Source organism: Lithobates pipiens, unplaced genomic scaffold (genome assembly GCF_037356315.1).
Source record: "Lithobates pipiens isolate NorthernLeopardFrog02 unplaced genomic scaffold, aLitPip1_a1.2 Scaffold_19, whole genome shotgun sequence".
NCBI classification, from domain to species: Eukaryota; Metazoa; Chordata; class Amphibia; order Anura; family Ranidae; genus Lithobates; species Lithobates pipiens.
The window spans coordinates 210405912-210426210 of record NW_027507764.1 but is presented as its reverse complement, the minus strand read 5'-3'; the positions used below and the strand labels follow the sequence as shown (position 1 = coordinate 210426210).

At 45.2% G+C, this 20299-nt stretch overlaps 1 protein-coding gene across 1 annotated transcript in view; it reads right to left on the bottom strand.

Moving 5' to 3' along the window:
- CDK13 (cyclin dependent kinase 13) overlaps positions 1-4863 on the bottom strand; it is a 60113-nt gene extending 55250 nt beyond the window's left edge. Inside the window, exon 1 of the mRNA XM_077491675.1 lies at positions 3466-4863. Within this exon, the coding sequence (XP_077347801.1) occupies positions 3466-4400 (935 nt within the window). The 5' untranslated portion in view covers positions 4401-4863. The remainder of the gene's footprint in view (positions 1-3465) is intronic.
- Positions 4864-20299: the final 15436 nt, after the last annotated feature.

Below are 20299 nucleotides of genomic sequence, written 5' to 3'. Positions count from 1 at the left end.
TGTACTGAAATCAGATGACTGCAATTTCCAGGGTGTGTTTACATAGAGCATCACAAGTCCTCACTGTCCCCACAAACTTCTATGGAAGTTGTTTACATTTGTCTCCTGAGGGTGGTGGCGAATGTAAGTGAGCCGGTACTGCACAGGCACCGCCAGGACTTGTAGCACCAGAAGTAAACAATCACAGGAGGCTGCAACCACCAAATCTCGGTAAGTATACATCTGTGAAGCGGGCAGGTGGGGGTTGGTCAGGTCAGGGCAAAGACAATAAGTGAACATTGTTTTAAAGCGGACCTTCACCCTCCGCAACAACTTTACACCACTTTCCTCCTTCCTTCTTGTTACACAACTGGATGTTTATTTTTAGGAGGGTTTTATTTTGAAAACCATTTTCTTTACAAGGCCTGACCCTGCACTTTCTTCTTTCTAACCTAGGTTGAGAATGACATCAGACAGCTTCCTGCAGCCTCCTAATATACCATGTCACTTATCCCAGGGAACTTTAGGACAATCACCACAACACTGTGCATGCGCCAAGGCATGTCACGGGGGGGGGTCCGCTGCAAGTTCCAGAAAGAGATATCTGCACCACTTCCAACCCGAATAACATGAGAAGAGAAAATGGCAGCACAGGAACCAGCATGGGGATGGGGCAGTGTATTACACCAAACAACGCTGGATTCCCTGGGTGTACGAGTATAGATTTTAGGACAAACAGCAGACGGGGGGGGAAGCATAGATGGGAGTAAAGTTCCTTCTTATCCTCTTGCTGACCATGTAATGCATATGTGTGGTGGCAGGGAGGGTGGGTTTTAACGCCGCCCACGTATGCATTAATGAGGAATGAGCTTTCTCTGTCGAGAGCCCACTCATTGTGCAGTTCCAGCATAGTGACAGTGTTTGTCAAAGACAGGCTCCTGATCATGTGAAAACTGACAGCCAATCCCAGTGATTATGTGATCAAGAAGTGTGTTCTGCCTACTGGCATTAAAATCCACTTAAAGCCCAATTCCAGCTGTATCACTTTAAGAAATTTCTGTGGCTGCTATCAGCACTATAAATCGTATGTAGCATTAGCTATATGCAGTTTGCAGCACACTGTGCCAGCAGCGGTATGGAGGGTTCTCGATCATGGAACAAAACAGAGTTTGGCACTGCTTTAGCATTCATGGGTAGCCTTGTATTTTATCAAGGAATACCTCTGATTGGCTGAGGTGGATATCAATTGTGATATCTGCCCACCTCTCCACCCTTTAGCCATTCAGAGGAAAGCCTTGTATTTATGAATAAAATACAAAGCTTCTGCTAGTAGTCCTCAGCCCAACTCACTTTTGTTCCAACAGAAGATGGAAGTCCCCATGTGGCAACTGAAACAGCGCTGCATACAGTTTATACTACGCTGACAGCAGCCCCAGCAATTAGTAAAGGAAATAGTTCATCTGGACCAGCTTAGCCCAAATGAACTATTTAAAAAAAGCAAATCTGAAGTTAATCATGTTTCACACGGGTTTCCGCTTGTATAAGAGCGGTGTGAACAGCGAGCTTTGACAAAGCATTTGCAGAGCCTTCAGCAAGCTTTGTTGAAGCTTTTAAATTACTATTCAAATCCAGTTTGTAACTGTTGAACAGATCCTAATGGGAGTGTTGATTGCCACTTTAGGCAAGCTGCTAGTAGGCTTTCAACAAGCTTTAGAGTGCTGAAGCCTGCTAGCAGCTTGCCTAAAGCAGAAATCAACACACCCATTAGGATCTGTGTTTAATATTTACAAACTGGAGCTAAATGGTACTTTAAAAGTTTCAACAAAGCTTGCTGAGTTATGAAAATGCTTTGTCAAAGCTTGCTGTTCACACTGCTCTTATAAAAGCTGAAGCCTGTGTGAAACAGATCGTAGACTTTAAAGGGTGGCCAGGAAGAGCTGGAAAGTTTTAAAGCGTACTTTCCTTAAAAAAAAAAAAAAACATTTTAAAATTAGGGCTCATTCACACCAGAAAATTTAGAATTTATATATATATATATATATATATATATATATATACACACACACCATTATGTGCCAGTGCATTGTGATGTATTAGCGTATATTCATACCAGATGCAATATGACTGCGCTGGGACTGTGCTAGTGGTGGCCACCCACCACATGACAAGGCAAAATGCTGTCTCCTGTGTGCCCAGGTCACATTGCTACAATGGGGTGGTGTGCGCTGAAAAAAACAAAACAAAAAACAAAACAAAAAAAAAAAAAACACCCACAACACTACTGCATGCAGCACTTTTTTCAGTGCAGTACGAGGCAAGCACTTTACACAGTGCGGTGGCCAACTGAACTTTATGAAATGTCTGTGTGAGATTTCAATAAAGTCTGTTTAAAAAAAAGCAAGTGAACAGTGCGATGCACTGAAATCAGCAGCTGATGTAAATTAGCCCCAAAGCCAGCCATAAATGAATCCCATCTTGGGCCTTTCAGCAGAGATTCAATCCACCCATGGGCAGGCTGGTTGTACCCAAGTCAATCCATGGGATGACTTCATTACAACAAGTCTGTTGGATTTTTTTTTATATGTGATCTTTGGTGGCGGCTATAGCTGCTATTAGTAACCCTCTTGTTCTGCCGGCCAGGAAGGCTCCCCGACGACAGGATATATTAGCGCTGCGGGAGGGATTCCCCCATTAAGACTGAGCCCTCTTCCACATTGAATGTGGCTTTGAAATTGTGTAACTTCATCTGAAGTCACACAAATTTCAAAGCCGCATATTAGTGTGACTTTGGGTGCGACTTTGAAGACCTCTACTCAAGACGCACCTCAAATCACCAAAAAGTAGTGCATATACTGCTTTTCCAAATTGATGCGGCACAGCAAAATCAGCGAACAGTGCGATTGCTGGCAATAGGATGTGACTTGTCATGCTTTTTGACCCGTCAAATCACATGACAAGTTGCTCCAATGTGAATGCGGGCTTGGGCTCCATTCACACTTGTGTGACTTGTCATGTGCCATCAAAGTCCCATGACAAGTTGCAGCCCATTCTGTTCAATGGCATCCGTACAAACTGATGCGACTTTGAAAAGGTGCCTACGCTACTTTGATGTGAATTTTGATAGAGTGTGTAAAGTCAGATCAAAGTCGCGGGACTCTGGAGTTGCTCAAGTGTGAATTGAGTCTGACTGTGTTGAGGGAATCTTGTCATTTTCTTTCCTTCCACCCGTGGTGGAAGGAAAGAAAATGCAATCATCCTGCTTAACAGTGCATCCAAATGAGCCGAACTGTGCAAAAATGTCCTACTTTTTTTTTTTTTTTTTAGAGAAGTGAATCCACAAGGAATACAATCAAATCTCCATGTGTGAATGAGCCCTAAGATACAATGTAAGCTCCCAGCAGGTGACAGGTGACAGCAGGACACACGTGATGACCCCAGTACCTGCAATCAGCCCCCCAAACATTGTATGGAGGGATCGGGGCTCACCTAGTGACCGGGCTGTACGGGCTCCGAGATCTCCGGCGGCCCGGAGAAGTGTCTGTCCTCTCATAGGTGGGAGATCGGCGGCCTAGCCGGTGTCCACTGTAACCAGGGCTGGGTGATCGGGCCGGGCTGGCCGATTTCTTGCGATGGTTCCCTTGGGGCGAGGCCCTGGACGAGCCCCGGTCCCCTCTGTAGGCCTTGGGCGTCTGCTTGCTGTACGAGGCCGCGGCGGCCTCCTCTCTCTTCGGCCTGTGGGAGGCCGCGGCCCTGACTTCTGTCCTCTTGGCGGACTCCTCCTGAGGCCTCCAGGGCTGAACGTGCATTAGAGGCTCGGCGGGGAGCAACAGGTTTCCCGTGGCCTGCCTATTCCTCCTGTCTTCGGTCCTCCCTCCACCCCGGCCATCGTTCCTAGGAGCCGACTCCTGCCTTCGCCTCTTCCTCCGGCCGCTCCGGTCAGAGTCCCCGGCCTGGCGTAGGAGCGGCAGCGGCGTCTGGTGCAGCATAGGCGGCGAGGGGCACCTATCGGAGGCCGGGGATGGGATGAGGCCTAGCGCCGGGGCGAAGGAAGACTCCTGGCCTTGCTCGCCTTCGGACAGCGAACTGACGTCGTCGTATTCCACCGGGGCGCTGTGTAGAGTGCCGACCTTCCTGAGGAGGTTCCTACGTTCTCTCTGCCTCTTCTTTTTGTCTCTATGGTGCCGGGCTCCCCGAGGGACAGCTGGCACTTCTCCCTCCTCCATCAGGCCCATAGTGGCCTCTTCGGGCCTCCGTTTCCTTTTGCCGTGCCGCTCTTTCCTCCGCTTCCCGGACGATTCCCGGGGCCTGTGGCGGTGTCCGGACACGGAGGAGGCGGCTGAGGACGAGGTGGACAGGGCTGGGGCGGGGGGTTGGCTGAGAGAAGAGCCCCCGGGCATAGGGGGGCACAGAGGAGAGAACATGCCAAGCCTTTGTCCCCCGGAGTCCCCCCTCACAGTGACCAATCACTTGTCTGCGGCTCACTCCGCACCGAGTCCGCTCATGTCCGTATACAAGGCTTAACAACGATCCGCACTGACGGAGCTCAGCACAGCCATGACTGAAACTTCTTCATCCGGGACTCTGTGGTGTCCGCTCCGCACTCAGCCCATGGTCGTTCAGTCACATAGCAGATCCCAGAGCCGTCCACACTGCGAACAACACACGGTGCTAACGCTTCCTATGTCAGCCGAGCCGGGCCGGGCCCACCGTCTTCATGGTGAGGAGCCAGGCCTGCTACTGGGGCAAAGCTAAACAAGGAAGTCCAGTCGGCTCCATCATCTGCACACACACCTCCCACTCCGGCACATGGCAGGGAGGGGAGAGCCCGCTCACTGGAGGAAAGTCACTGGCATGGCAGGACAGGGCTAGTGAGGTGTCACCTCATACACAGGGGGGCACTGCAAGGAGGGGGGCACACATCCCCACCCCCCTCTTCTTCTGCTTTCACTTTCACACAACTTTCTGTTTACCTCATAGTCTCCCCTTCCAGCCCTCTACTTCTCAGCTCATTACTAAAGGCGACACTTATTTTCTCTATTATTTTGAATATAAAAGGTTATAACCTCTCTTATTTTTTTCATCATAGGTCTCCCACTGAGGAGATTTCCCTTCACTTCCTGTCCTGTAGCCAAAAGAGGAAGTGAGGGAATCCTTGGAGTTTATTTACTTAACCACTTGACAACTGGGCACTTAAACCCCCCTCTTGACCACACCAATTTTCAGCTTTCGATGCTCTCACACTTTGAATGACAATTACTCAGTCATGCAACACTGTACCCAAATGCATTTTTTGTCCTTTTTTCCCCCCACAAATAGAGCTTTCTTTTGGTGGTATTTGATCACCTCCTGGGTTTTTTATTTTTTGCGTTATAAATGAAAAAAAGACCGAAAAATTAAAAAAAAAAAAAAAATTTTTCTTTGTTTCTGTGATAAAATTTAGCAAATTAGTAATTTTTCTTCATACATTTTGGCCACAATTTATACTGCTTTATATCCTTGGTAAAAATAACCCAAATTAGTGGATATTATTTGGTCTTTGTGAAAGTTAGACCCCTTTCACACTGGGGCTGTGCGGGCATCGGCGGTAAAGCGCCGCAATTTTTAGCGGCGTTTTAGTGGTGGTATGCGGCCCCTAGCGGGGGTTAAAATCGCCCTGCTAGCAGCCGAAAAGGGGTTAAAACCGCCCGCTGCAACAGCGCTTTGCCAGCGGTATAGCCGCGCTGTCCCATTGAGTGAATACACCGCTCCAAAGATGGATGTGATTTCGTGCACGCGATCTGGTGGCGCGCAGCTCCTGCTGTGATTGGACACAGCAGGCATACCTCCCAACATTTTGAGATGGGAATGAGGGACACCTACTAGCAAACGTATGTAGGCATAGGACACGCCCCCTGCCACACCCCTCTTGAAGAATTAACCAAGAACAAAAGGTTAATTCAATCCACAAGGGCTTTTTTTCTTACCACTTCTATTCCTTTATATTGGCTTTTCAAATTTACAAATGCAGCCATTTAGAAACAGGATGAAAGGTTTAGCACTGGGAAACACTTTTTGAAAGAGAAAAAGTGCATTTTATATATAACTATATAGATCAGACAAAAATGAGGGACAAATGAGGAGGAAAGAGGGCCATTGTGCCAAATCAGACAACCACTCAAAATCAGGGACAATTGGGAGCTATGAAAGCGGGAGCCAATCAGCAGGTCTGGCGATCCCGATGGCCGTCGGGACCAACTGATCATTCAGGGGAAAGACATAGCTGCAGTCTTTTTCCTCCCTGTTCTGTCAGGGAGGAAAAAAGAGATCTTGTGTTTCTGCTAATCAAAAACACAAATCTTTATTTTCATCCAGTGCATCCACCCCCCCCCCCCACCCCCCACAGTTAGAAAACACTCAGCACATTTAACCCTTTGATCATCCCTGGTGTTAACCTCTTCCCTGCCAGTGTCATTTATACAGTGACAGTGCATTTTTTTAAGCAGTGATCACTGTATTGGTGTCACTGGTCCCCAAATAGTGTCATTTAGGCTACTTTCACACTGAGGTGCTACAGCGCTAAAAATAGCGCCTGCATAGCACCTGTAAAGAGCGGTGCGCTTACAGGATGGTAAAAAAAAGTCCTGCAAGCAACATCTTTGCAGCACTGTAGGAGCTGCTCCTAATGTGCCCCTGCCCATTGAAATCAATGGGGCAGTGCCGGTAAAGCGCTGCTGCAGCAGTTTTAACCCTTCTTTGTCTACTAGCGGGGGTTAAAACTGGCCCGCTAGCAGCCGAATAGCGCCACTAAAACTACAGTAAAGTCGCTTTAACCCCGACACCCGCGCACCCCAGTGTGAAAGTAGCCTTAGTGTCAGATCTGTCCGCCGAATAGTGCCGCTAAAACGACGGTAAAGCCACTTTACCGCCAACGCCTGCCCGCCCCAGTGTAAAAGTAGCCTTAGTGTCAGATCTGTCTGCCAAATACTGCTGCTAAAACGATGGTAAATCGGCACGAAAAATAGCGCCGCTTTACCGCCGATGCCCGCCTGCCCCAGTGTGAAAGTAGCCTTAGTGTCAGATCTGTCCGTCGCAATCCCACAAAAAATCACTGATCACCGCGATTCCTAGTAAAAACAATAAAGAAAATAAAAAGTCCATAAAAATATCTCATAGTTTGTAGATGATATAACTTTTTCAGAAACCAATCAATATACACTTATTGGGATTTTTTATTTCCAAAATTATGTAGCAGAATACATATTGGCCTAAATTGATGAAGAAATTCGATTTTCAAAAAAAATTGTTGGGAAAGTAAAAAATATTGTTTTTTTTGTTTGTTTTTTTTTCAAAATTGTTGCTATTTTTTTTTTTGTTTATAGTGCAATAAAAAAAATGCAGAGGAGATAAAATACCACAAAAAAAGCTCTATTTGTGGAACAAAAAGGACATCGATTTTGTTTGGGTACAGCGTCACATGACCGCGCAATTGTCAGTTAAAGTGGCGCAGTTCTGTATCGCATTAAAATAGCCTGGTCACTAAGGGGGCAAAACCTTTCCGGAGTTGAAGTGGTTAAAGCATTTTTTTTTTTCTTGAAAAACACCCCTATTATGTTCGCACAAAACCTATAGCAAGCGGCATTAGTATCTAATGTAGATTTTTTTAAATGTTATTTAGCAGTCCCCACCAAGCTCGTTCCCATCTTGAGCGTGGGCAGCCGAAGCCAACTGGTATGTGCTCCTGGGATATGGTGCTGCTGGCTACCCAGCATGCACCTCCTGATCATGTGCATAAACACCATAGGGATGCTACAAGCAGCGGCAGTACATTGTCTCCTGGGATTGTTGATAATCATATTCGAGGAGCCATTGCGCAGCGCATGATGTACCTCACGGCAACTAGGTACTGCGGAAGAAAGGATCACAAAAAAAAAAAAGGTATTTCCACTGCTTGGAAGAAAAGAAAAAAAAAATCATGAAAACACAGGAACTTGTCACGAACGCGGTGTGGGGGTGGAGTTGATAAAATGCCTGGAACTCTGCTTTAACTGACAAATAAAATTGATGTCTTTTTTTCCCACAAATAATGCTTTCTTTTGGTGGTATTTAATCAACTCTGCGGTTTTTATATTTGCGCTATAAACAAAGAATGACTGACAATTTTGAAAAAAATAATATTTTTTTTTACTTTCTGCTATAAAACATATCCATTAAAATAATGTAAAAATCTAATTTCTTCATCAGTTTAGACCAATATGTATTCTGATACATATTTTTGGTAAAAAAAAAAAAACAATAAGCATATATTGATTGGCTTGCGCAAAAGTTATAGCGTCCACAAACTATGAGATATATATTTGTTTAATGTTTTTTACTAGTAATGGCAGTGATCAGCAAATTATAGAGGGACTGTGATATTGCGGTGGACAGATCGGACACCTAATGCCGCGTACACACGACCAGACTTTCAAAACAGACTAGGGATTTTTTTTAAACGAAAAACGATTGGATTAGCCCACACACTTTCAGATTGTCCGATGGACTGATTCCGTCGCACCTAGTCTGCCGGAAAGTCCGGTCGCGTCTACGCGGCATAACTGACACTTATTTGAGGACCAGTGACAGTATTACAGTGATCATTGCTAAAAAATATGCACTGTCACTGTACTAATGACACTGGCAGGGAATGGATTAACATCAGAGAAGATCAAATGGTGTGCCTAACCTGTGTTTTAATACTGTGAGGGAGGTGCCTGTACTAGGAGAAGACACGGATCAGAGTTTCTGCTTTACAGAAACATAGGATCCATCCCTTCAGGCGGTCATTCTGTCAGTGTACCGAACGATCAGTGGGTGCCAGTGGACATCAGGTCCCACTGATCAGCCCCCATTGTGTAAAATCACAGCAGGAGCGAGCCGCCACTGGTGGGTGGTTGGCAAGTGGTTAAAAACAAAAATCAAGATGGTCTGCGCCTCAGATTATTTGTATTAATCAATCACTAATGCCGCGTACACACAACCAGACTTTCGGGCAGACTAGGTCCGATGGAATCAGTCCGTCGGACAATCCGATCGTGTGTGGGTTAATCCAATCGTTTTTCATCTAAAAAATCTTATGGACCTAGAACTAGAACATGTTTAAAATCTGTCCGACGGACTCAATTCCTATCGGGAAAACCGTTCGTCCTTATGCTGGACTAAATATGATGCAAGGGAAGCTATTGGCTACTGGCTATTGAACTTTCTTTTTTAGTCCTGTCTTACGTCATCACCTTCAAAACAAACGGACTTTTAAATGGACTTAGTCTGTTCGTGTGTGGCCAAGCCCATTCGTTCAGAAAGTCAGTCGGAACTCTGCCGAAAGTCCGTCGGACCTAGTCTGCCGGAAAGTCCGGTCGTTGCAGTCGAATGTAACATCCCAGATGTCTAAAAAGTGAATAAATAAGTGTGACCGCGCTGAAAATAATAATACCCAATGTGACAAACAAGAAGTGCAAAAAGAAATTCATACATATTAACCACTTCCCGACCAGCGCACGACGATGTACGTCGACAGAATGGCACGGGCAGGCATATTGGCGTACATGTACGTCCAATATTCGTTGCCGCCGTGCCATCGGGAGCGCGGCGGCGCGCTCCCGCGCTGGTTGGGACCCCCGTGAGTCCGGTCGTGGGACCCGCGGACTCGATCGCCGCGGGCATCCCCGCGATCGTCTCACGGAGCGGCCGAATGGAGGAAATGCTGTATAAACAACATTTTCCCATTCTGCCTAGCAACTAGTGACGCTGATCTCTGCTCCATGTGATTGGAGCAGAGATCAGTGTACACTAAATGAAAGCCCAACCCCCCCACAGTTAGTAACACACCCCTAGGAACACTTAACCCCTACACTGCCACCCACAGGTTAACCCTTTCACTGCCAGTGTCATTTACACAGGAATCACTGCATTTATATAGCAGTGATTACTGTATAAATGACAATGGTCCCAAAAATGTGTCAAAAATGTCCGATGGGTCCCCGACAATGTCGCAGTCACAATAAAAATCGCAGATCGCCGCCATTACTAGTAAAAAAAAAAATAATAAAAAATTATTAATAAAAATGCTATAAAACTATCCCTATTTTGTAAACGCTATAACTTTTGCGCAAACCAATCAATAATCGCTTATTGCGATTTTTTTTACCAAAAATATGTAGAAGAATACGTATCGGCCTAAATTGAGGGAAAAAAATGTTTTTTTATATATTTTTGGGGGATATTTATTATAACAAAAAGTAAAAAATAATGCGTTTTTTTCAAAATTGTCGCTCTATTTTTGTTTATAGCGCAAAAAATAAAAACCGCAGGGGTGATCAAATACCACCAAAAGAAAGCTCTATTTGTGGGAAAAAAAGGACGTCAATTTTGTTTGGGAGCCACGTCGCACGACCGCGCAATTGTCAGTTAAAGCGACGCAGTGCCGAATCGCAAAAAGTGGTCTGGTCTTTGACCAGCAAATTGGTCCGGTCTGAAAGTGGTTAAAGTATGCTATCTAGTCAAATTGATGAGTACATACGGTAAATGAATAAAAAAATGACAAAAATTCATATGACTTGAAATAAATATAATATTATTATAATACAGGATTTATATAGCGCTAACAGTTTGCTCAGCGCTTTATAACATGAGGGCAGACAGTACAGTTACAATACAATTCGATGCAGGAGGAATCAGAGGGCCCTTCTCGTTAGAGCTTACAATATAGAAGGGAGGGTCAAGTGATACAAACGGTAATAACTGTGGGGGGATGAGCTGGTGGAGAAAATAAAAATACAGTTGTTAGGTGGAGGCTGGATATCTCCTAAAAGTGGATAGAGTAGGCTATAGTCTGACAGATTGGGGTAGTTCTAGGGAGTTCCAGAGAATGGGAGAGGCTTGGGAGAAGTCCTGGAGGCAAATATGGGAGGAGGTGACGAGGGAACTAGAGAGCAGGAGGTCTTGGGAGGAGGAACAAGTAGAATGATTCGGTTGGTATTTTGAGACCAGGTTAGTGATGTAGCTGGGGGCAGAGATGTGGATGGTTTTGTAAGTTATTGTTAGTATTTTGGATTTAATATATAGGGTGAGTGGCAGCCAATGAATTGATTGGCAGAGAGGGGCAGCAGACACTGAGTGGTTTGTAAGGTGGATGAGTCTGGCAGCAGCATTCATGATGGACTGAATAGGCGATATCCTATGTAAAGGTAGACCAGGGAGGAGGGAGTTGCCGTAGTCGAGGCGAGAGATAACCAGGGAGTGGATTTGGGAGCTTTGTGGTGTCATTTGCTAGGAAGTGACGTGTTTTGGAGACGATGCAGAGGTTTAGGCGGCAAGCTATGGAAATTGATTGAATGTGGGACTGAAAGGGGAGTTCAGAGTCCAGGACTACACCTAGCATTTATGCTTGCACATGATTAGATTATAGAAATAGAAAAAAACTTATTTACTAAGCTCAGTGGGAAATGAGAACAACCACACTTGCAAAGTGCACAGTCTATTTGCCTTTAATAAATCCACCCCCTTGAGGCCCCATTCACATCTAGTGTTTTGGGACCAGGAGATTTGTGTGGATGATCATGCCTGGGATCCAGTTGAGTAAGGCTCAGGACTCTGTCCCCCCCCTCACCTCCACCCACCTGACTCCATCACTGCCTCTCTTTTGTCCACCTGGCTCCACCCCTTCTCTGTTCTGTCCACCTGGCTCCATCCCCTCTCTCTTTTGTCCACCTGGCTCCATCCTCCCTACCACCTGGCTCCATCCCGCTCTTTCATCCGTCCAACTGGCTCCATCCTTCCCTCCACCTGACTCCACCCTCCCCTTTCAGCTATCCAACTGGCTCCATCCTTTCCTCCACCTGGCTCCATCCCCTCCCTCTTCTGTCCAGCTGGCTCCGCCCCCCTCTGAGCCTGACTCTGTCCCCCTTCTCCTCCATCCACCTGTCTCTATCATGGATGACCATGCCTGGGATCCATCTGTTGAGTAAGGCTGATCACTCTGTTCCCCGCTCACCTCCATCCAACTGGCTCCATCCCCCCTCTCTTTTGTACATTGGGCCACCCCCATCAAATCATTCTCTGCAGCTATTACCGTTTGTACCACCACCCCCTCCCTTTAGAATGTAAGATCTACGAGCAGGGCCCTCCTCTACCTTTTGTATTGTACTGTAATTGTGTTGTCCCCCCTATACATTGTAAAGCACTGCGTAAACTGTTGGCGCTATATAAATCGTGTATAATAATAATAATAATCCTCCCCTCTACCTGGCTCCATCCCCTTCCTCTTCTATCCACCTTGCTCTGTCCCCCTTCTCCTCCATCCGCCTGGCTCTGTCATGGATGATCATGCCTGGGATCGATCCGTCGAGTAAGGCTGAGGACTCTATCCCCCTTCACCTCCATCTAACTCACTCCATCCCCCACTCTCATGTCAACAGCCTCTAACCATTGCCTGTATCATGTGTGCAGCCTCTAACAATCTTCTGTATCTTGTCCACAGCCTCTAACCATCTATCATGTCTGCAACCTTTAACCATCTATCACATCCACAGCCTCTAACCCTCTTCTGTATCATGTCCTCTATCATGTCCTCTAACCATCTCCTGTATCATGTCCGCAGCCTCTAATCCTCTCTAGTATCATGTTTGCAGCCTCTAACCATCTCCTGTATCATGTCCGCAGCCTTTAATCATCTCCTGCATCAGGTCCGCAGTCTCTATTTCCTGTTTTATGCCCACAACTTTTAACCATCTCCTCTATCATGTCCGCAGCTTCTAACCATCTATTGTATCATGTCTGCAGCTTATAACCATCTCCTGTATCATGTCTACAATCTCTAACCATCTCATGTCTTATATCATGTCTGCAGTCTCTGAGGGGAAGCCTGCAGAGGAGTCAAGAACGGGAGCGCTACAGGGACTAGGGTCACGGGAGTCAGATGTGTGTGGACTGGGAAGAGGGGATTATAGGATGAAACCAGAGCTGCCAAGCTGGAACCTGAAGAGGACCATCTGACTGAGCTGCACAGTGCACAAGAGGAGGTCAGTGCCACAAAGCCAGTCTGAGGGAGGGTTCACTGATGTAAGGGGGCACTAATATAAAGGTTCCCCATTATATCAGCAAACCACCCCCCCCCCTTACCTTAGCGTATCCACTCTGCAGTAGGTGGTCTTTGGTCACCAGAGTCTAAACCACATCAGAGTTCCTGGTGTTCCCCCTTAAATTAGTGTCCTCAGAGATTCCCTATACATCAGAGTCTGCAGGATTCCCCCTTACAGTGCAAGGGGAACTCTGCAGACCCTGATGTAAAGGGTAACGCTGTGGACTCTGGTGCTAAGTTATATTAACTGCTCAGTTTAACTGACAATTGTGCGGTCGTGCAACGTTGTACCCAGACAAAATTTCTTGGTATTTGATCACCTCTGCGGTTTTTATTTTTTGCATTATAAACAAAAAAAGAGCAACATATTTGAAAAAAAGCAAACATATTTTTTACTTTTTGCTATAATAAATATCCCCAAAAAAGTTTTTAAAAACAAATCAGTTTAGGCCGATATATATCCTTCTACATTTTTTTGGTAAAAAAAAACACGCAATAAGTGTATATTGATTGGTTTGCGCAAAAGTTATAGCGTCTACAAACTGTGGGTAAGATTTAAGGCATTTTTGTTATTATTTTATTTTTTTACTAGTGCTGGCATTGATCTGCAATTTTTAGCGGTACTGCGACATTGCGGCGGACAGATCGGACACTTTTGACACATTTTTGGGACCATTGAAATTTATACAGTGATCAGAGCTATAAAATTACTGTGTAAATGTCACTGGTGGGGAAAGAGTTAACACTAGGGGGGCATCAAGGGGTTAAATGTGTTCTCTAGTTAGTGTTTCTAACTGTATGGGGATAGGACTGACTGGAAGAGGAGACAAATCTTTGTTCCTACTTACTAGGAACTTCCTACCCCTGACAGAACATAGATTTGTGTGTTTACACACACAAATCCCCATTCTAGCTCTTGTTCCCAGTGGTCAGCAAGTGGTTAACCTGACCTTCATGTAAATGGAGAAATATGTTTTTTGACTTGTTACTTAAGCTTAAATATTGATATTTGCACTGTTTTGCACTTGAAACAGCCGTTTTATGTACTTTTTTGAAGTGCCAGTAAAAAAATGTGGCTTTGTCAGCAAATGTCATGATTTTTGGCAGTTAACCACTTGAGATCCGCGCTATTGCCAAATGACGGCATTAGCGCGGATCTACTTTTCCGGGACTACGTCTATTGACGTCGTCCCGGTTACGAGCGGCCTGCGCGCCCCCTGAGGGGTGCGCGTGGCGCGCTCTGTGATCGGCGAGTCCACGAGACTCGCCTGATCACCGATCCGTGCAAGGGGTCGATCCCGACCCCTTATCACGTGATCAGCTGTCAGCCAATGACAGCTGATCATGTGACAGAACGGAGCCGGTAATCGGCTATTATTCCTCCTCGCGCTGACAGCGCGAGGAGAGAAAAAAAAAGCCGATCACCGGCGGCCGTGATCGGGACATCAGTCCCGATCACGGCCAGCAATACAGCTGACCACCTGCCTCCTGCCAGTGCCCACCGCAGTGCCATCCTGAATGAAAGTAAGTGCCCCCCATCAGTGCCACCCAGCAGTGCCCATAGTGCCCACAGCGCCACCCACAGTGCCACCCACAGTGCCACCCACAATGCCACCCACAGTGCCATCCAGCAGTGCCACCAACAGTGCCACCCACAGTGCCCACAATCTTCCTTAAAGGTGCTGCACCCCAGTGCCGCCCATCAGTGCCCAGCAGTGCCGCCCATCAGTGCCCAGCAGTGCCACCTATCAGAGCCACCTATCAGTGCCACCTATCAGTGCCCATCAGTCCCATCTATCAGTGGTACCTATCAGTGCCCATCCGTGCCACCCATCCGTGCCACTTATCTGTGCCACCCATCCATGCCATCTTATCTGTGCCCATCTTTGCCCATCAGTGCCGCCTTATCTGTGCCGATCGGTGCCACCTTATCTGTGCCTATTAGTGCCGCCTTAACTATGCCTATCAGTGCCCACCAGTGCAGCCTATCAGTGCCCACCAATGCAGCCTATCAGTGCCCACCAATGCAGCCCATCAGTGCCCACCAATGCAGCCATCAGTGCCGCCTAATCAGCGCACTTCAATGAAGGAGAAAAATGACCCGTTTGCAAAATTGTATAACAAACTATTAAAACATGATTTTTTTTTTTTTGCATCTTTTTTTGTTTGTTTAGCAAAAAATAAAACTCCGAGCTGTAACTAAATACCACCAAAAGAAAGCTCTATTTGTGGGAAAAAAATGATAAAAATTTCATTTGGGTACAGTGTTGTATGCCCGCGCAATTGTCATTCAAAGTGCATCAGCGCTGAAAGCTGAAAATTGGTCTGGGACTGAGGGGGGTTTAAGTGCCCAGTAAGCAAGTGGTTAAAAATTGGTGCTGTTTGTAAATTTTGGGCTTCCTGTCAGTAAATTTCACTTCAGGGAGTTAACAACACTGTTGTTAGGACAAGTCTGATCATTGGAGGAGAGCAGGCTGAGTTCCCAGCATAGCTAGAGAACTGAACACCGTGTGTTCTCCTGCTTAGTGTGGTCAGTTTTTAACCACTTGACCTCCGGAAGGTTTTACCCCCTTCATGACCAGGCCATTTTTTGTGATATGGCACTGCATTACTTTAACTGACAATTGCGCGGTCGTGTGACACTGTATCCAAATAAAATTTATGTCCTTTTTTTTCTAATAGAGCTTTCTTTTGGTGGTATTTTATCACTTCTGCGGTTTTAAGTTTTTGCACTATAAACAAAAAAAAAACAATATTTTTTACTTTCTGGTATAAAACACAGCCAATAAAAAAATGTAAAAAAATCACATTTCTTAATGAATTTAGGCCAAAATGTATTTGGCTACATATTTTTGGTAAAATAATCCCAATTTATAGCATCCAAAAACTATGGGATGTATTTATGGATTTTTTTATCTAGTTACTAGTTTTTACCAGGCGGCAATAAGCAACTTATAGGTGGGACTGCGATATTGTGGTGGACAAATCGGACACCTAACTGACACTTTTGACACTTTTTTGGGAACCAGTGATACCCATACAGTGATCAATGCTAAAAATATACACTGCACTAATGACACTGGCAGGGAAGGGGTTAACATATAGGGGGCGATCACAGGGTTAAATGTGTGGCCAACATGTGTTACTGTGTGTGCTGTTTTTACTAAGCAATGTGCTGTTTTTTACTTCTTACTTTGCAGGATGAAAAAAAAAAAAACAGCACATTGCTGCTGTCAGAGAGCACTGTGTTTGTTTACTTACACAGGGCTCTCTTGTCCGGAGCCAATCACCGGGTGCTGGTGATCAATTAGTGGCACCCGCTGATTGGTATGTGATCCTGCGCACAAGAGCCACCTTGCCGCCGTATATGTACAGTATACGGTCGGCAAGCACTTAAAGCGGTAGTAAAGTTAAAAAAAAAAAGTTTCCTACTGCAAGACAATATCATAATGTGCTAGCATGCATCGCAAACTTGCACATTATGAAACACTTACCTTGGAACAAAGCTGGCTGCCACCACTGCAGAGGCTTTCATCTTCTCCTGGTCTTTCTTCTGGGTTCACGGGCTGCAGCTACTTGAATGGCGATGATTTCACTACCACGCATGCATGTGGGAGTCTTTGCCATGGTACACAGCTCTGAAGAAACGGCATTGGTATGCGTTCCTTCCGAGCCTATGCACCAGTGGCTTAAAAAAAAAAGTTAAAAAAAATATATATATATTTAACCACTACAATACAGGGCACTTTCGTCCCCTTCCTTCCCAGCCCAAATTTCAGCTTTCATCGCTCTCGCACTTTCAATGACAATTGCACGGTCATGCTACACTGTACCCAAATTAAATTTTTATCATTTTGTTCGCACAAATAGAGCTTTATTTTGGTGGTATTTATTCACGACTCCGTTTTTTTTTATTTGCGATATATTTTTTTTCTATTTTAAAAGAAATCCAATAAAATCAAATTTTGTCATAAATTTAAGCCAAAATGTATTCTGCTACATGTTTTTGGTAAAAAAAAATTCCGTTAAGTGTATAATAATTGGTTTGTGTGATCACGGACATATGTACGCAAATGATCATGTACATATGTGTGCAGGTGATCACGTACATATGTGTGCAGATAATCATTGGAACATGTGATTTTAGTGGGACATATGTGGGGGACATGTGTTTTTTTATTTGGGGACATGTCTTTTTATTATTTGGGGACATGTGTGGTGACATGTGTATTGTGGTGACATGTGTGTTTACACTGTGTGGTGATGTGTGTTTACACTAGACTGGTGATCAGTTAGTAAAAAGCTGTAAAAACAGCTCATACTCACTGATCACCAGCTGGCTGCAGCGATCTGCTGTCCTCTCCTCAGCGATGACTTCCGTGTGAGGAGAGGAGGAGCCGATTGCCTAGCAACCGGCTGTTTGTTTACATCACATGATGGCCGTGATTGGACACGGCCGTCATGTGATCAGGAGGGCCAATCACAGAGCCCTCCTGCCGATCCGAGATGCGCCGTGTCCGGGTGACACGAGCACATCGGGATCGCGCCACTGCGTGGGCATGCATGCGCAATCCCCCTCCTTCTGAAGGACGTTCCTGAACGTCCTATCAGAAGTAGACGGCTCCCACCCAACCGTATATATGTACATTGGCCGGGTGGGAAGTGGTTAAGCATGTCCCTTTAAAAAAAATTTTTTTTTTTAAATGTCTTTATGTGCACTGTGTCCTGGCGGCGGGCGCCGGGCACAGTGCAATATGGGAAGCACCACGTCTATGCAATCACGAGATTGCAGATGCGGTGCTTCATTTGCCCCAAAAAACTGTCTCTGTGAGTGCATAGACTTGCACTTTCAGTTCTAATGGGTGGTGCTTCCGATGTCACTCCAGGAAATGACGTTTGCACTCTGCTGCTCAGTGGAACCTCCCACCTGAGAGGAGCAGATAAGGCATGCTCTTCTGTTTTTGAACTTGTGGAAATTATCGTTGGTCGGCGGCAGGACACCTTACCCCCCTCTCACATGTTTTTGATATTCGGAGGTCGGCGGAAAATCCCCACCCATCCCCGCCCCCCCCCCACTCAGAAACTTGTTTTTTATTATTACCTGGGAACCGACAGCAAACACCATATCATATTTGGCACGACCGACATCCCCCCGCCCCCCCACTTAACAATTTGTCAATGTGTTTTTACTTTTTTTTTTTTTTGTTTTGGTAAAACGGGGACATAGGTGTATATGCAAATTTTGTATCAGTGGCATGTATCAATGGCTAATGTAAAAAAAATAAAAAAATTATATATATATATATATATATATATATATATATATACATATACATACATACATACAGTGCCTTGCGAAAGTATTCGGCCCCCTTGAACTTTTCAACCTTTTGCCACATTTCAGGCTTCAAACATAAAGATATAAAATTTAAATTTTTTGTGAAGAATCACCAACAAGTGGGACACAATTGTGAAGTGGAACAAAATCTATTGGATAATTTAAACTTTTTTAGCAAATAAAAAACTGAAAAGGCCCCTTTACTTTCAGTGCAGCAAACTCACTCCAGAAGTTCAGCGAGGATCTCTGAATGATCCAATGTTGTCCTAAATCAGTGGTCATCAACCCTGTCCTCAGGGTCCACTAACAGGCCAGGTTTTATGTATTACCTTGGGGAGATGCAGACTAGAATACTGCAATTACTGAGCAGCAAATGATATCACCTGTGATGTATTTCAGTTATCTTGCAAACCTGGCCTGTTAGTGGGCCCTGAGGACAGGGTTGATGACCACTGTCCTAAATGACTGATGGTGATAAATAGAATCCACCTGTGTGTAATCAAGTCTCTGTATAATTGCACCTGCTCTGTGATAGTCTCAGGGTTCTGTTGAAAGCGCAAAGAGCATCATGAAGACCAAGGAACACACCAGGCAGGTCCGTAATACTGTTGTGGAGAAGTTTAAAGCCGGATTTGGATACAAAAAGATTTCCCAAGCTTTAAACATCCCAAGGAGCACTGTGCAAGTGATCATTTTGAAATGGAAGGAGTATCAGACCACTGCAAATCTACCAAGACCTGGCCGTCCCTCTAAACTTTCAGCTCAGACAAGGAGAAGACTGATCAGAGATGCAGCCAAGAGGCCCATGATCACTCTGGATGAACTGCAGAGAACTACAGCTGAGGTGGGAGAGTCTGTCCATAGGACAACAATCAGTCGTACACTGCACACATCTGGCCTTTATGGAAGAGTGGCAAGAAGAAAGCCATTTCTCAAAGATATCCATAAAAAGTCTCCTCTAAAGTTTGCCACAAGCCACCTGGGAGACACACCAAACATGTGGAAGAAGGTGCTCTGGTCAGATGAAACCAAAATCGAACTTTTTGCCCACAATGCAAAACGATATGTTTGGCGTAAAAGCAACACAGCTCATCACCCTCAACACACCATCCCCACTGTCAAACATGGTGGTGGCAGCATCATGGTTTGGGCCTGCTTTTCTTCAGCAGGGACAGGGAAGATGGTTAAAATTGAGGGGAAGATGGATGCAGCCAAATACAGGACCATTCTGGATGAAAACCTGTTGGAGTCTGCAAAAGACCTGAAACTGGGACGGAGATTTGTCTTCCAACAAGACAATGATCCCAAACATACAGCAAAATCTACAAAGGAATGGTTCACAAATAAACGTATCCAGGTGTTAGAATGGCCAAGTCAAAGTCCAGACCTGAATCCAATCGAGAATCTGTGGAAAGAGCTGAAAACTGCTGTTCACAAACGCTCTCCATCTAACCTCACTGAGCTCAAGCTGTTTTGCAAGGAAGAATGGGCAAGAATTTCAGTCTCTCGATGTGCAAAACTGATAGAGACATACCCCAAGCGACTTGCAGCTGTAATCGCAGCAAAAGGTGGCTCTACAAAGTATTAACGCAAGGGGGCCGAATAATTTTGCATGCCCCACTTTTCATTTTTTTATTAGTTAAAAAAGTTTCAAAGATTTCGTTCCACTTCACTTCACAATTGTGTCCCACTTGTTGGTGATTCTTCACAAAAAATAAAAATGTTATATCTTCATGTTTGAAGCCTGAAATGTGGCAAAAGGTTGAAAAGTTCAAGGGGGCCGAATACTTTCGCAAGGAACTGTATGTATATATATATATATATATATATATATATACACATATGTCCCTTTAAAAAAAATGGAGGTGGTCGACGGCAGCACCCCAAAC